At 43.8% G+C, this 16,208-nt stretch overlaps 2 protein-coding genes across 7 annotated transcripts; one reads left to right on the top strand and one right to left on the bottom strand.

The window, feature by feature from the left end:
• The first annotated feature begins 334 nt into the window (after positions 1 to 334).
• On the top strand, positions 335 to 11,196 carry LOC129600748 (transmembrane protease serine 6-like). 3 transcript variants are annotated; one of them, XM_055499311.1, is made up of 15 exons: positions 335 to 668; positions 1,018 to 1,114; positions 1,544 to 1,614; positions 1,952 to 2,015; positions 2,101 to 2,187; positions 2,282 to 2,391; positions 3,116 to 3,181; positions 3,323 to 3,396; positions 3,563 to 3,728; positions 4,754 to 4,986; positions 5,041 to 5,093; positions 5,248 to 5,293; positions 5,367 to 5,602; positions 5,780 to 5,816; positions 10,384 to 11,196. In XM_055499311.1, coding segments are annotated over exons 1-15 (1,512 nt in total). In that variant the 5' UTR covers positions 335 to 497; the 3' UTR covers positions 10,385 to 11,196. The 3 variants fall into 3 exon arrangements, with proteins under 3 accessions (XP_055355286.1, XP_055355288.1, XP_055355287.1); XM_055499312.1 differs by lacking the exon at positions 10,384 to 11,196 and having other exon boundaries at positions 491 to 628; positions 5,367 to 5,798; XM_055499313.1 differs by lacking the exons at positions 3,116 to 3,181; positions 3,323 to 3,396; positions 3,563 to 3,728; positions 10,384 to 11,196 and having other exon boundaries at positions 5,367 to 5,798.
• Positions 9,838 to 15,500, bottom strand: LOC129600747 (mucin-2-like). Of its 4 annotated transcripts, none has more exons than XR_008692121.1 (9): positions 15,022 to 15,500; positions 14,754 to 14,933; positions 13,108 to 14,569; positions 11,964 to 12,460; positions 11,880 to 11,899; positions 11,398 to 11,564; positions 10,380 to 10,922; positions 10,221 to 10,268; positions 9,839 to 10,079 (listed from the first exon to the last, which is right to left on the bottom strand). XR_008692121.1 is itself a non-coding variant. In XM_055499310.1 (6 exons), exons 1-6 carry the CDS (start codon positions 15,260 to 15,262, stop codon positions 11,541 to 11,543), a joined length of 2,424 nt encoding a protein of 807 aa, XP_055355285.1. In that variant the 5' UTR covers positions 15,263 to 15,500; the 3' UTR covers positions 11,262 to 11,540. The 4 variants fall into 4 exon arrangements, 1 of the variants encoding a protein (XP_055355285.1); XR_008692122.1 differs by having other exon boundaries at positions 9,839 to 10,268; positions 10,380 to 10,680; positions 10,798 to 10,922; XR_008692120.1 differs by having other exon boundaries at positions 9,838 to 10,268.
• Positions 15,501 to 16,208: the final 708 nt, after the last annotated feature.

Below are 16,208 nucleotides of genomic sequence, written 5' to 3'. Positions count from 1 at the left end.
CGAGGCGAAATGTGTCACTGCGCTATGACATACCGGCGAAATGTCTCCTGCAAAAACGAAACGTCGCGTGGCGAGATAACCCACGGCGAAATGTCTGCGACTAAATGTCCTGCAAGCTGCACCAGTTGGTCTCGGCCAAATGCCGCGGTGCCCTCTTACAATTCGTTTCGAAATTTCTGGGACGTTAGGGATTAAATTTTCCGATTTTACGGGGTGTTTTTCTGGCCGTGCGGTTTTGCGGGTTGCTGACTGGAGCCATCTTCTGAGGCGCTGAAATGATCGTGTAAGTTTTGCACGTGACGGCTTCTCATAGCAACCCTGAAGCATTTGTTATTATGGCGTTTTGGAAGATAAGATAATAATTTCCCTGGTATACTTGTGAGAATGTGCACATTAAATTTTGAGCATACGCCTGATATAGAACGGAAACAAATGGCTCGGCATTCGTTCGTCTTTTGCTATTACAATTGTACACATTGCTTTTCCTGCTCGGAACAATGTCAGAACATCATGCTGCTATAGGGAATAATATCCCAGACAAGGTTTCGGACAGGATTACGCTGAACGATGATCAGCCATATATCCTTGAGTCCCTGCTGTATCCAGCAAAGTTTCCTACTGGCACAACGTATGTTTATTCGATTTATGCATCCGGTGGGGCCATTAAGGTTCGCAGTATATGTAATTGATGAATTTGCTTGGCTTGGATGGTTCATGGTCTAAGATGGCTGCTACTCGTCTCTGAATCTTGAGTCAGTATCTGGTGATACCGTAGCACCCTGAGGGTGCTACGGTATCACCAGATACTGACTTGCCACCCTGGCCGTCGTTTCTGCAGGCTTCAAGCATTTCGGCATCAAAATTTAAATTTTGTTAGCATTATTTCTTTTTACAGTTTGAACGAAATGTTAAGAACTTGGCAAAGTTAACGGAGAGCTATTTGGTCAAAATCGATTACATAAGCGGCCCGCCTTGCTGCTTAATTCACGTGTGCTGAAGAGCGCTTTTCCATTCCAGATGCAGTCTAAAGACTTTTCGTTTGGAGTACGTAAGGCGAATAGAACTTTACTGGATGGTTGCTTGGGAGAACGAATAAACATTTGGGATACTAAATGTATGTACGGAATATACGCGTGACCGCCAGTGAATAGAGCAAGCAATCCCTGTGCTTGTTGCCGCCACCCGGCTGGAGTATGACGTTGCGACAGTGCAAATGATGGGTCGTGCTTCGAAGTACTGAGCTGAAACTGGATACGTACTATGCCGGAGCAATTTAACGAGAAAAATAGCGTTTCCGTGATTTGCACAGTTGAAAATGTTGATTTTGTTTAGCCGGAATTAGGCCTTGGTATTGCTATCGCGATTTCAAAGTAATTAAGGATGAGTATACATATGCACGTACGAGTACATATGCACGTCATAGTTCACCCGGCTGACGGCACTCACGGCAGGGCTGCCTCAGCCATTGCTACAAGGTTTATACGACAATTATTGTAGTTGTGCGTCACAGGATACACTGTAATCAGTGTAATTTAATTTGCAGTTCCGGCTACACCCATTGCATACGCCTGTGGAGAAGACAGATTCGATATCCTATCATACAGTGATTCGGTTGTAAGTACAGCACTCGAAATACGAACGCGAATTGAAACTTGTCTGATTGTTTCTGTACTGGTGTATTACGTATTACTTATTAGCATTCAGCATTGCAATGGTTGCTTGAACAGCTAGCTTGGAACTTGCATTACATAAAATCACTAAGTTCATTTGACAAACTTTACGCTATTGCGCTATCCCGCTGCCATCGCTGCATCGTTGCTGAAACCGCAAGTGTTTTACATTAAACTTGTGTGTCTTACATTTATAAATTTCAGTAGAAATACATGATAACAAATACCCCTCGACGCTTGTGGCACGTTTCTAATTGGTTGAATCTTGCTCGTACCTGTAGTTCATCGAAGCAGTTTCCGGATCGTCTCAAGGGACCGAGAATAAATTCCAGTTATGGTTAACTCGTACGTGCGCGACCACTTTCTCTAATCGCAGATATCCAGCTGATGTAGCGCTCCACCTACAAAGAAAATTGAAACAAAACTTTAGGTGTGCCATGTGGCCGGGCAACACCAGTAGCTTGTCCTTCTGATAAGAGCAAGCTATCATGCATTGCGAGGGAACAGCTATGTGACGGTAAGTATGCCCACGTTGAACCTCACTTCAGCAACTATTTTTAACGCGTAATTACTGTTGGCTATTGGAATAATTATGACTTCTGTTTTGAAAGGTGTGGCACAGTGTCCGGAAGGCGAAGACGAAATCTGCAGCGTGGACTGTGGCCATCATACGGGAATTATAGACAGCAACGAGAACCTACGCATCTATGGCGGCACTGAGGTACATCAATGAATTAGATTTTCATTCATTAGCGGTCGACTCCGTTTCCCTCTTGCACTTGCCGATTATAGCAGCTCAACCGTTATAACCGAGAAATCGGTACAAGCCAGGTGATTAGTAATTTCTTGCGGAAAGGTAAAGGTACTAAAGTAGTAAGTACTTATCTGGCGGCGCTTAGAGTGCACACAGATTCGAATTACACTAATTTGTAATTATCTCAATGATAAATATGATTATAATAATAATTTTGAATTATTATGAAAAATTAACTGGATTGATAATTGCTTCGATTTAGGATGAATACATTTATACGATACTTACAGTATCAGTGTTAGACCTGCACCAGCGTGCCAAATGCACGTAACGCGTAAAGAGCAGGCCGTGGTATGGAGCTTACTGTAACCCATGAACCTGTATTCTCGCTGTTCTTTACGCAAAAAATAGATCACAGGGATCGTAAACCGGTTTGGATGCGAAATTAACTTTGGTAGCTGTTGCATAATCAGTCTGAGCCGGAGGGAGGGAAAACAGACGGGCTGGGAAAGATGGGAATAAGGTCAGATTTATCTTAGGTACTTGTACAGGCTTCAGTGCACAACAGCAGGACCTATTGTATACTGTATACTTACTGTATACAGTAGGTCCCGGCAATGACAGTAAAAACAGTCGTCTTTATTGTGGCATGTTCGACTAGCGCAATCCAAAAAACGTTCGTTGTTGTTAGGCGCAGCCAAACAGTTGGCCTTGGCAGGTACAAGTCTATGGATACGGCTCTTGCGGGGGAACCTTGGTTAGTGGAAAGTGAATGCGGTGTTCTAAAGAGAGCGTAGAACAAGGCGAAGCTATGCTCCAGTACCCATATCAAGTTCCAAGCTCGAAACCTTCGACCGCCTTTTTAATGTGATTATTGCATTTATTGCTTTGATTTTAGATAGCTCCACGCTGGGTTCTCACGGCAGCGCATTGCGTATCTCAATATGTAAAAAATCGGACGGCGCTTCTTGAGTAGGTGGTTACTTAATGCTGTCCGATTTCTGCGGTAGTTTTTGCCAACCGCCTTGACATTTTTTATCCCGGGCATTCCGATGGGCTGAATAACCAAAACGTTTGCCGGATGTCATGCAAAATCTCACCATTTTCGTCGCTTACCTATGAGCACGTATCTTTTCAGAAGCGGAAGTCTACATGAGTTAGAAGTATGGTTGATGCCACACCAATGCCACAGAGCATCAAATGCAACGATTATTATGGTACAGAAAATATTCCTTCCTCCACAATGGGAAACGCGCTCGTATGACTCGATGTACTACGATGCTGCTCTTTTGCTTCTGTTTTCCGTAAGCTCAAAACTAGGCATCCACTGCAACAGAAATATTCGTTTCAGAAAAATGACCGGGGTAAAGGAATCAGTATCGTATAATAATATTATTATCACACAAAACTAATTTCTTTACATTATATTTACATTATTACATTACATTATTTACATTATATTATATTTTATATTATATTCTCTATAAATGCACGGCAAATTGGTGCCACGTGCCGGACAGTTTTGTTAACGGGCTAAACTTACACCTATAGCACGGCTAATACAAGTCAAGTTTTGTTCGGGGATGTGTTTTGGCTTGTATCCACAGTATGCCACCGTATCCCACTGTATCCTTCTGTATCCTACAAATTTTCTAAGTGTTTTTGATCGCTGCCGCATCCCACCGTATTTTCTGTAGTATCCTTTGTGCATCACAAATGTATTCCACTAGGAAACCGAAGAACATTATCCAGATACTTACTTGAAAAATACTCGACGGATACAGTAAGGATGTGCTGACCGTGAGATACAATGGGATACTGCAGTTACTAATAGCCCCTGAAGCTGTATTCAGCAGGATACACAAGGATACGTACTAGAGGATACTGTAGAATACGGTGGGATACTATGGTTTTTGAAGATGATGCTCGTCCAAAAATCACCTAATGTTTTGCACAAATTGCGAATATTGTTGATGTGAGCTTTCTTTTTAACTAGCTTCTCCCACAGCACCCCCACAGTATCCTACGTATATCCTCCATCCTCCATGTATCCCCGTATTTTTCTTAGGTATTCATATGTTATTTAGGTGTCTGAGGTTAATTAGCGGTGTGCATCTGGTATACGTAAAGGATAGTGCAGAGATACGGTAGGATACAGCAACAAACAAAAAATTGACAAAAACTGTGAAGATACATAAGGGATACGTAGAGCATACCGTAGGATATGGTGGGATACTGCGGATAAATGCAAAAAACATGCTGCGAAAAATTTACCGTGTACGAAGTCGTCCATATGACCATATCTAAACCATCGTCCCCGGCTCTTAAGGACATCGAATTTTCAACTGTCCAGCCAATCTGTTTGCCACGTCCGGATATGGTGCTAAACATCGGAGATGTATGCTACGCAGCTGGTTGCGGTCGCACCGGGACCCCGGATGGGGCTTCTGAGCTAATGCAGCTAGCCATGCCCATCAAGGATTTTGGTTGCAGATCCGCTCTCTGTCCAGACAGAATTCTCGCCGGGGAAAAAGATAGTGGCGCCGTTAATGGAAAGAGCACGTAAGGCGAAATGCCATTTGGCTAGGTGTTTCTGCAAAAACTGTGGGCTTGCAGTTGTTTTGGAGATAGTGGTGGACCTTTGGCGTGTCGAAAAGGAAGAAGAGATGGTAATTAAAATTTTCTGTGCCCTGCTATACTTCCAGTTAGCGCTGAAATATCTACTACCACTTGCAAGCCTGATGACTTTGCGAAGTTCTCGTTTTGTTGTTTACTGGTATGAGGCAAGCAGCACGTAGACGGCATCCAGCGTTTTCGTTTCAGGGCGCGATCAGTGGGCCCTGTTTGGAGTTCTTTCATATGGGACGGGGTATGGATGCTTAATTACTATTTAATTAGTAATTACTAAAGTCTGCCAGCAAAACTTAATTTGAATTATTTAGGCAATGTGGCAATGCACTATCCGGTTACCAACCGGTAGTAATGCTCCTGCAGTTCATCACGAATACAGTGTACTCACAAAACTTTCACGGCTGGCTCCGGAATCGCACCGTGCCAATGAGTTTGGCGGCTGGTCAAATGCACCCCTCAGATGTGGTACAGGCTTTGAACCAAAATCCGGTGATCCCGGTGCCAATGCGCACGCAGGTTGCCATGCAGTCGGCAGCATCAAGGGAGTGTGGGTATCCTTTGATGTTTAGCGTACCACTGTGGTTGTTAACGTCGATGGTAATATAACTAATGTTATTAAATCTTTCAAATATCATTCAAACATTATCGGCCAAGAGCTGGACAAAGGCTGGCAGACATATTATTGATACTTCGTAGTTCGCACTGATATTGATTTTATTTCTAGCTTTGCTGTTTGGATTGAGAGTCAAAACGAATTTTTGGTATGCATTTTGGGTGTTTTTCGTACTGAATACATTTCACTGTATGACTTCCAAAAAAAGCTGGCCCGTCTCAAAATATCGAAGTGTTGCTGCTGCCAAACAGCACCTCATAGTGAATGTTCTAGAGTAATTCTCAATCGAACACCAACTGAAACGCTTTTTAAAAAGTGGGTTCCTGGACGGTCGGCCATCGCCTTTGGACTACTTCGATTCTACTAGGCAAAACTTTACTTGAAGGCTCCGCATACAACCGTTGGCTCCTAATACCACCTTTTGCACACCACTTTTGACTCCGCGTACTACCCTAATTTTTTTTAAATTTTTAATAAAAATAATAAGTCCGATAGGAGAATGTGCAAAATCAAAAAATGTTGTTGACTGCGGACTGTTTGCTGCGGCATTCTCGTATGACCTTTTTTATAAACGAAGTCCGGCAGAGACGTCGTATCGTATACCGGCCAATGTATAAGGAAATGGATTTTAGAATGCTTTAAAAAAAATGTTACGTAATGGACTTTTCTCTGTATGATTAATGTACTTACTCACTTAGACTTTGTCATCGGTTCCACTTTTGCCTATTTATACCGGCTTGATTTATGCTACACGCACACATTAATTACTTCCATTTCTACTTTTCTGCTCTGCCTGATTCTTTACTTGTCGTATAACTAATAAACACACTACTACTCGGATGATCTTTTGCCCATAATATTTTGCTCTGCCTGAGTATTTTTGTAACAAAAGGAATTGCTTCAATTAAGGGAAGTGGGCCGGTACATGGTACCAAATTCGTGTACATTCACGAAAACTTCTACTTTCGCGCACCCCCAAACACTTTTTGTTTCGGTTTATGATATTATGTGGCCAGAAGATCTGTAAATTCTGTATACACTGGCGTGAAAACCGCTTGTGCGCGCAACATCCGGTTCGGGAGTTACGGCTGTTAGAAAATTCCAAGAAATTTAAATGCGTTCAGGTGAACCAAAAGTTTCATTATGGACCGATTTCCTTCAAATTTTGCCCGTAAATGCACATAACCACGAAGAACGTTTTTACACCGATCCACTGTTCTATCATGTTTTTCAAATTTTAAAATGAATTTCAAAAGTTTTAAAATTTATTTTAAAATTTGAAAAAATCATGGAAGTCTGGATCGGTGTAAAAACGATCTTCATGGTTATTAGCATTTAGGTGCAAAACTTGGGGGAGATCGGTCCATAATGAGACTTTTGGTACACCTACACGCATTTAAACTTTTTGGAATTATCTAACAGCCATAACTCCGAACCGAATGTTGCGCGCACAAACGGTTTCCACACCAGTGTATGTATACAAATCTTCTGTCTACAAAACGTCATAAACCGAAACAAAAATGTGTTTAGGAGTGCGAGAAAGCGAAAATTTTTGTGCACGTACACGAATTTGGTGCCATGTACCGGCCCACTTCCCTTAAAAAGACACGCCAGGCGACCGCCCGACAGAATCGTGGTATGCGGAGTCAAAGTGGTGTGCAAAAGGTGGTATCAAAGGTGGTATTAGGAGCCAAAGGTGGTTAATGGTGGTATATTTGGAGCCTTCACCTAAACTTTACTTTAATTAGGGAATCACGTATATGCAACATCTTTCTACCGTGTACATGATGACAAACTCTAACCCTTTGCTGTATTTTGCCATGACCTTTTGCTTAAGTTTTATATATCATGCTTGGGCTCACCGACATTAGTGAGTCGGTAAAACAGGTGTAGTGCAAGTTGATGGTTTGGAGTCGAGAGTTACCGAATTACCAAGTGGCACCGTATCCACACGGAACAGGAAACATCTTTTTGAAACTCCCACATCAATAGGAAAACAACTGATGTGATTTTTTTAATTTTAAAACCGTCAAAGAGTATTCCGGTTATCACAGTACTGTACTAGCGCAGCTCTACAGTGCAGCCAGCAGACTTTAAAACGTAATCGACTACCCTATGGGCTCGGTCACACTTCGGGTCCGGGATTGAAAGTTAGGTTTTCGGGGAGGTATCGGCATTTTCGTTTATAATCAAGTGGCCTTGAAAACTACGGACAGTTTTCAAGATGTCCACCATTTTTTGCAAAATTCTACTAAGCCGCCTCGAGAACACACTACTTTTTCAAACATTTTAACAGACAACCACAACATTCAGCCATAATATGAATTCGCCCGAGCTAAAGTTTCAACATTCTGTGTACCGGAAAAAAATTAGATACCGTAATTATCGAATTTGTGGCCCTGGGGTACAAATAGTTCGAAGGCTATGGCGGAGGGGGCGCAATTTCGGGGAGGGGGCGCAATTTCGGGGGGTGGTATTATTTTTCGAACGGTATATTTTGGGAGGGGCATTATATTTCAAACAATTGCGCATCCTGTTCTAGTGAAATTGAACGCACTAGTTACCGATATACACCGCAGCGCAGCCTTCCCAACAACAGGTTCCTAGAAAACTTTTTGCCAACGAATATCGCATTATGTTGATGTCCGTTTCATGTTTGCTCACAATCAAAACAATTTTTATAAAGCATTTACAGTACACCTATCATTTTGCAGCGCTTGACATTTATTAACGGCCCCTGGGGCGTAATTTCGGGGTGGCCTTATTTTTCAAACAGGGTTTGGGAGGGGGCTTATTACAGGGGGGGGGCTCTTATTGCGGGGGAGCCACAAATTCGATAATTACGGTACATGACAGGCGTGTAGACAACAGTTGACTAGACCACGTACTTTCTAAGCAACGTTTTAGCAGCTGTCCACACTTAGCTAAGTACTTAACCCGTTGACGGGCATTGGCGTTCTGGAGGCGACAAGGGATTTGGGATTTTTTCCCCAGCGATCGCCAACAGTTATTCGTTATCCCATGACGTAATAAGCAATAAGTGACTTTAAAGCAGCAATAAAAACATTATTTGGACCTGTGTCTCAAGTTATTTAAAAACTACAGGTGCGCAAAAATCGCGTATTTTGACTGGTTTGAGCTCTTCGAGGACTTGGCCAATAACTTTCTAGCTAATGATTCGATAAATTTGAAATAAATCAGAAAGGTACAATTGATAATGCTTTATTTAGAAATGTCCACCATGGTATCTGAAAGTCAAAGATTACATGGCCATTGTCCGTCAAAAACACATGTTGCTTGCTAAACGCCATTGCGCATGAAGGGTTTCGAATACACGGGCGGGTGCACTTTCGACAGATTCTTCTTGTTACATAGGCGGAATAAGTTAGTGTCGGTTCAGATGCAAAACATCTACATACCACACGGTTCCCTTTACCGGAAGCGGGCGAAAAACGCTGTTGCTAATCAACACCCCGGCCGGTCGGCTTCCGGAAAACAAAACATTTAGGGAAATCGTCCTGACTGTAATTCTACCGCCATTGCAATAACACTGTGAAATGGCAGCACAACACCGTGCGCTTTGCCGCGTTTGCACACATCAATGCATCGCTTGGGCAAGCTAAGGGAGAGCGCTGCGCAGCTTTGAAGAAACATGTGTTCTGAGTTTTGATCAGTTTCGGGCGGTTGCAAACTACAGTACGTAAATACACAGTGAAGCGGGCACGTTGATGATGTTGACCTTAGCGGCAGCATTACTAGTTACTTCCGACCGCAAACGCGTTCCAAAAAGTGGTAGTGACCTTTAATATCTGATTTGGCGCTAACGACCACTGCAGCTGGACCTTCCGCGCACCTTTTTTGACATTGGCACCTACGGTCACATCCGGGGAACGTGAAGCGCGGACAATGCAGCCAGTAAAAAAGCGACAAAATGTAATGTTTAACTTCAAAAATAATGCTTCATACAGTGTCATATGAGAGTATACTGAAAGTTTTAGGAAGAAACATCGTTAGCATCGTCTGTTTTCAGTATTCCATCTGTAGCAGTGGTCAAAACACATAAAAACGGGTTTTAGACGTTTTTAATTTTTTGCTGACCAGTGGTCAGCTTGTTGACCGCTTTTACACTTTTGTCTTAAAGTACTGCTTTTGTGCTATTTAATGAAGTTATTGGTTTTACTTAATTCCTGTTTGCCTAGCTATTACAGAATTAAACGCTTTTATGTTGTAGACCGTCCATGGGCATTGGCGTTTAGAAGGCGACATAGTCACCACCGCTGACCTATGGTCAGCACAAGCTCACAAAAAATTCCCTTTCTTAATTGAATTTTTTCATCGGGAAATCCCGATTTTCAATAGGATACTCGCGCTCCTTCGGGTACCGCCCGCTGGAGGGTTAATCTTCAACCATCTGTATAAAAAATATTTAATACTCTAAAATATTATGAATAGTGCTAAAACATTTCAATGAAAAAAAGCGAATGATTTTCCTGGCTTGCAGCCGGTAGGAATAGGATGATCACATTACAGTGGAATGGAAAGGGAACCGTACAGTAGTTCGCTTTTGAAAAGTGGTGGGAAACGGTCGATAATCAATATCCTGTAGAAGAAAGTACGAAAAACACAGATTTCAAAACCTGCGAACGCTGCACGAAGTACCTACATATATTGCACCATCAATAATCGTATCGTATTAATACATATCGTTTACCTAGAGTGGAGCGCATTTTCTACGAAACGTCCAATTTCCAGCCCAACATTAGCAAAAGCGACCGGCTGAAAACATCCAACCGGCAAAAGCGACTGGCTGAAAACAGCTCCATGGGAAAAAGTCCAGCTCGAAAACACGCCGAGAAAACCAAACCGCGCAATCCACGTTCGAGCAAAATTGCCTGCCTACAGGTAAAATGTAAAAGCCGTACTTCCGCAAAGCGCCCGGCTCGAAAGGACCTTCCGGCAATAACAATCGCCTTCAAGGAAAATTTCGGCAGAACCGTCTGATTCAGAACACTCTGCAAACGCGTGCGGTCCATAAAAATAATCGATAACGAAACCGACGAACCGTCCGCCTCAGAAACACCCTGTAGTAGTTCAAGGTTGCGACGAGACCCTGTGGCTCAAAGGCATACCCGAAGACACACTCTGCCGAAGGCGTTTAGCCCTGGCATGCCCAAGCGATTTCCAGTCCACCTAAACTGGGACGTGTTGTCGTTGCGTGGGTGGGGTGATAAACAGGGTGATATCGCGCCACATTCTGCAAAACAAGCTACAGAAATTATTCAAGATTGCATTGTTTATGTTCGGGGTTGTCAGTGGCTGACGCAGATAGTCTCTGTATTTGCTGCCGTCACCCGCCTGGAGTATCACCTTGCGGCAGTGCATACGATTAAATTTGGCGCGGTCTGGCCAAATTTGGCCAATGCCAAAACGCCGGCGGAAATTTTGTGTGGTCACAGATACAGTGGACAGTAGTCACAGTACAGATACATAAGTGCGCGTAATGGGTGCGGAACCATCAAATCTTTGAAGACACCTTTTCTTGCAAAATTTTTTGAAGATTGCACTGTGAAGGAATTCAAAAAGTTACAAAAATTCCGCCGGCGTTTCGACATGGACCCCACAATTTACAACTCCAGCTGGGTAACAACAGCAGCCAGCCAAACATAAACTGCTTGCCTCAGTTACTTTATTAACAGACAAAATAATTATCTCCTCTTGCCGTAGCATACCGTAGATTGTCAAATGTGTCAGCATGAAGTCGGCCTTTATTACGCAGTCCACAAGTACAGTTCCTTGGGAAATACGTATATTTGGCATTGCCGTCGGTCACCGTCTGGATCCAGCGGAGTGGGCGCGTCGATTACATCTTCGATTATTGCTCCGTACTTTGCTTTCTCTTCAAAACATCAAAAAAGCAATTATTTAGGTTTTCGTAGTGCAAGGATTACATAATGCATCTGCAATTATTTGTGTAATAAGCCCTGTAAAATTTATTCTATCATTTCTATGTACAGGTTTTCTGTTTAAATTTTGATAACGTAGCGAGTAGCGACATGCCATCTCTGTCCAGTTTGCAAGTAAGCTGTTCATTTTTTCTAACCTTCTTTACTGTTTTGTTTTTTTTTATAAATTTGTTTGGACTATTTCGAATTTCTTTCGGTTTTTATAATTATGTATATCGTAAGGTGGAGGTGCTATAACTGTTACTTACAATGGTACTCCCGTGTCCGCCTAAAAATAAAAAAATCAATCAGTATAAAAAAACACATCAAGCAGCCATAGATGTTGTACTTACGAGACAAAACGGCGCCTGTGTAGGTCCAACGGCACAGAATCCCGTTAGCGAGGGTCCATGCAGGTAGCGTGGGTGATCCTTTTGTGAAAATCCGTATGGGTCTCGGTGCAGGTCCGGATATCCCAAGGAGCAGCCGGTACCCCACAGGCCCAAACTGCAGCCCCTTCGCTGTTAACAGCCAGCTCCAGGGCACCTTGTAGCGTCCGTACATCGTACACTCTCCGAGATAGGCGCGGTTCTCGTAGGAATTGCTGTCCGAGAGCGGCTTATCCTGACGCCGATCGGAGAAACACACCGGACAGGCGCGCTCCATGTTGATGGGCTGCTCCAGTTCCAGGAGGACGAAAAGACGGTTCGGGTAGCGGTTGGTGGCGCGGAGGTGGTCGTCCTGGAAGAACATCCGCTTGGCCAGAATGTACTGGGCCTCTATTTCCGCTGAGCCGGAGGTGGCCCGAACCGCGATGTTGGCCATAGCTCTGCGGGTTTTGGGATCCCGTCTGTATAAAATTTTATCCAGTTTAACTTCATTTAGTTCGATTTAGCGCAAACACATAAGATGATTCGCCATTTCGGTTTCGAAAATGAAGTAAAGCGATTGACACTAAGTGAATCAAATACGATATCGTCCCGCCACGAAGGCGGATCAAGCGCTCTGCTAATCCGTGTTAGTTTTGTTAGGTATTCCAGATACTCTTAAGGTTTCTTATTTATCTTATGTTTTCTTAGATTTCTTAGGTTTTCTTAGGTTTTTAGGTTTCTTTAGGTTTCGCTTTGACGTCGAGCGGTCGGTGGACGACCTTGTAACGATCGACAAAATCTGAGTCAACATAATGCAGAAAAGCCCAAACGCAAGGTGTATAAAAAATGTATCCGAAAAGTGGCGGCAAAAATAGCCAAAGGTTAGAACTAGTCATATATTCGGTTAAAGCGTATTCTGCTTTATCTTTTCCTGATTAATGTAAGGTTCGAGGATGTTAGGTTTATCCAGTGCGCAGTATAAAATTTTAAATTTCCACAAAGGTCATACCGCTTATAGCACAGTATGCTGCTATAAGCGCACACAACACAGCATACATAGCACAGTATGCACAGTATACCCCATGCTGCATTCGCTTCAAACAAGATTACAAAAAGTGCTACTTACAAACCACTGGCGACTGTCAAGACAGCGGTTTCGTTGATTATAACGCCGACGTGGCTGTTTCCGTTCCTAGTCCAGCGCTGGGCTTCGAAGGGATTACAGGAAGGTGTCACATAGAAGCCGATGTCAACAAGAAAGCAGTCGGGGGCGGCGTATGTTGGGTCCAGTGTGACACCACATCGCGGATACAGCGGCAAGGGAGGGCTAGGGACGCTGTCATCACAGGGTGGGACGGTGGTGTTCGGTGTGGTGAATGGCGGAGGAATATTGGTGGAGGTGGTAAGACGGGCGGTCGTGGTTGGGGTTAAAGTTACCGTTGGTGGCGGAATGGATGGAGTTAACGAAGGAGGTGGTACCGACCCGGTGGTGGTTGACGACGGGGGCGTTGTAGTCTTTGATGTCGTTGAAGTGGTAGTTGTAGTCGATGGTGTGGTTGAATTGCTCGGTGGTGGATATGTCCCCGTCCCGGTGGTTGGTGGTAACGACGGTGTGGTTGTATCGCTTGGTGGCGGATATGTCCCGGTTCCGGTTGTAGATGGGGTCGGTGGTGTGGTAGTGTTAAAAAGTGGCGGATACGTCCCCGTCTCGGTGGTAGATGGAATCGAGGGTGTCGTCGTGTTCATGGGTGGTGGATATGTTCCCGTTCCGGTAGTGGGTGGTAGCCACGGCGTGGTAGTTTTGCCAGGTGGCTGAGATGTCTCTGTTCCAGTGGTACTTGGAGTCGACGGTGTCATAGTGCGGCTAGGTGGCGGATACGTTTCCGTTTCGGTGGTAGGTGGAACAGGTGGTGTCGTGGTGTTGATGGGTGGAGGATATGTCCCCGTTCCGGTGGTAGGCGGAGTCGGCGGTGTTGTGGTGTCGATGGGTGGGGGATATGTTTCCGTTCCCGTGGTACTTGGAATCGACGGTGTAGTTGTTTGACCCGGGGGCGGATATGTCCCCGTCCCGGTTGTGGATGGTAACGACGGCGTGGTCGAGCCCGTTGGTACCGTCACGGGTGGCGGGGTTGCAGTTGTCGTGGTGTTAGGCGGGGTCGAAGTGGTGGTAGAGGTCGTATTACACGGTGCAGGTGGTGGTGGCGGTGGTGATGGTGGCGTCGTTGTCGAGTTGGTTGGAGGGTTCGGCGGTGTCAGGGTCGTATTTGGCGAGGGAGGAGTGGTCGTTGGCCACCATGATGTCGTCGACGACCTTGTTGGTGGAGTAAGTGTCCCACTGGTCGTCGTTGGAATCGTGGTGGTTGATGTGTTTAAAGGTGGCGTAGAAGTTGTGGTCGTTCCAGTCGACGACGCGTTCGGTGGCGTTGGCGTCGTGGCAGCAGTAGTCACTGTAGGCGTCCATGGAGGGGGCGTTATCGTGGTGGTGGTAGCGTTAGGAGGCTCCGTTACCGGGGTTCGGGGCGTTGTTGAGGCTGGTGGGGGCGGAGTGGTCGAGGGGGGCTTAGATACACAACATCTCTCCGGTGGCTCTGAATAAGCACCAACGGCTTATGTAACCACATAAAAACGAGGATTTGTGGCTTCTTAAGCATTTCACGCTTTACACTTTGGCACTCAAGCAATTATTATGAATTATGATGCACTCGTGGTAATTTGACCTTTTATTAAACTTTAAAGATTACTCGGTTTACTAAGACGCGCACGTTAGCATACCTTCAAGAGAACTCCTCATGAAAATTCTCGGCAGTTCTATGTCGGTTCTGGTGCGAAAACAGCACGACTGTGTACGGACATTACAGGCTTCGCATTTTATGTTGGATTTAGTATGATTCAGTCCATAATAATTTTCGCAGAAAGTCGAAAGGTTGCTGTCGGGTACACACACTCCCCCGTCTGTTGGAAAATAAACATGGACAGCTTCGGAGAAAGCCTTCGTAGACCTTGTTTTTTATTTTGCGCAAAAAAAATATCTGCTACGTACTTGTGATTACTCTATCACGAAAGGTTCCATCAGTGAAATATGCATCGCGATAGACCCAGCAAGGCTCGAAAGACATAATAGTTATGCCCGAGTCGTCTGCCTTAGGAATCATGACCAAGTCGTCGGAATCGTCTCCTGCGAAACGAAGGCGTGGTAGGTTAATAGCATGGACAGAATGCAAATCCAGCTCAGTACAGAGCGCAATTATTGACACAAATAATACGACAGTTCTTCGGGGCATAATACAAATATATGATGTCACTGTGGCCGTATAACAATGGTAAAATAATGCTTTACTGCCAGGGTTAGTGGATTTGGTACAGGAAGAAGGAATACTGCCCAAAGATTGCTAATAGAACGAGTAATGTGTTTTAGTGCAATACGCCGAATAATTAGTGAGGAGAGAAAACATGGTTACAGAATTCATAGTATCGCACGTTAGAGGATTATTTCAAATTGATTCTGTGTACAACAAAAGACTGACAGTTTATTTACCAAGTGTTATTATGCAGTCGGCTTTACAACTTATGTCGTACTGTGATTGCTTAGCATTTAAAGGTCACTGTAATGCTTAGTAAACTTACGTACTGTGCAGTGCAGATGGATTTTATAATTATTAATAATAATGTCACAAAGATGATTATGAGAATTCGCACTATGCAAAAAACCAATACGAGTACCGATAACCAAATATCTAGATTGCCCGGTATCTAGATTAATGCAAAAGGTGCAATATCCGTTTTGAATATCTTTATGTCAAAGTTATCGTATAAACGGAAATAGTTACTGTATGTTAGTTATTTTTAGGTATGTCAGCTGTTTTGGTGGATTTAGGTCCGTTTTTAACTCATTTTTTATCTTAATTTCAGCATTTCTCCTGCCTGATTTGATTTCTTTACTGCTACAAAAATAAACAACTAACGTGTCAGCTTACGGGACAACCACTTACGCGTCAGTCTATAAACTAATACATAGTCCAGAGTTGCCCCATTTCAGAGTTTCCCATACCCATTCCCCTTTCCGTTTTTTCTCTCCCATTTGGCCTTTTCCCATTTTTGTCCATTTCGCTAATTTTTCCATCCATTTCCATCCATAATTCAAAAATTCATCTCCATTCGAAAATGGAAATGGGGCAACTCTGATACATACATAACAAAGTAGTAAGTACCAAATTCAGTTTATTGTAC

This window comes from Paramacrobiotus metropolitanus, unplaced genomic scaffold, assembly GCF_019649055.1.
Source record: "Paramacrobiotus metropolitanus isolate TYO unplaced genomic scaffold, Prichtersi_v1.0 Parri_scaffold0000194, whole genome shotgun sequence".
Taxonomy (NCBI): domain Eukaryota; kingdom Metazoa; phylum Tardigrada; class Eutardigrada; order Parachela; family Macrobiotidae; genus Paramacrobiotus; species Paramacrobiotus metropolitanus.
This window is presented reverse-complemented; position numbering and strand designations above follow the sequence as displayed.

Bases quoted from the DNA above. Each gene is read 5' to 3' on its own strand.
- LOC129600748 (XM_055499311.1), top strand. From the start codon at position 498: ATGTCAGAACATCATGCTGCTATAGGGAATAATATCCCAGACAAGGTT. The intron at 3,397-3,562 runs GTAGGTGGTTAC...GTATCTTTTCAG, and splicing joins AATCGGACGGCGCTTCTTGA to AAGCGGAAGTCTACATGAGT. The intron at 5,603-5,779 runs GTGGGTATCCTT...TTTTATTTCTAG, and splicing joins GTCGGCAGCATCAAGGGAGT to CTTTGCTGTTTGGATTGAGA.
- LOC129600747 (XM_055499310.1), bottom strand. From the start codon at position 15,262: ATGCCCCGAAGAACTGTCGTATTATTTGTGTCAATAATTGCGCTCTGT. The intron at 11,900-11,963 runs GTAAGTACAACA...TTTTATTTTTAG, and splicing joins CACAGGCGCCGTTTTGTCTC to GCGGACACGGGAGTACCATT. The intron at 11,565-11,879 runs GTAAGTAACAGT...GATGTTTTGAAG, and splicing joins GCGGACACGGGAGTACCATT to AGAAAGCAAAGTACGGAGCA.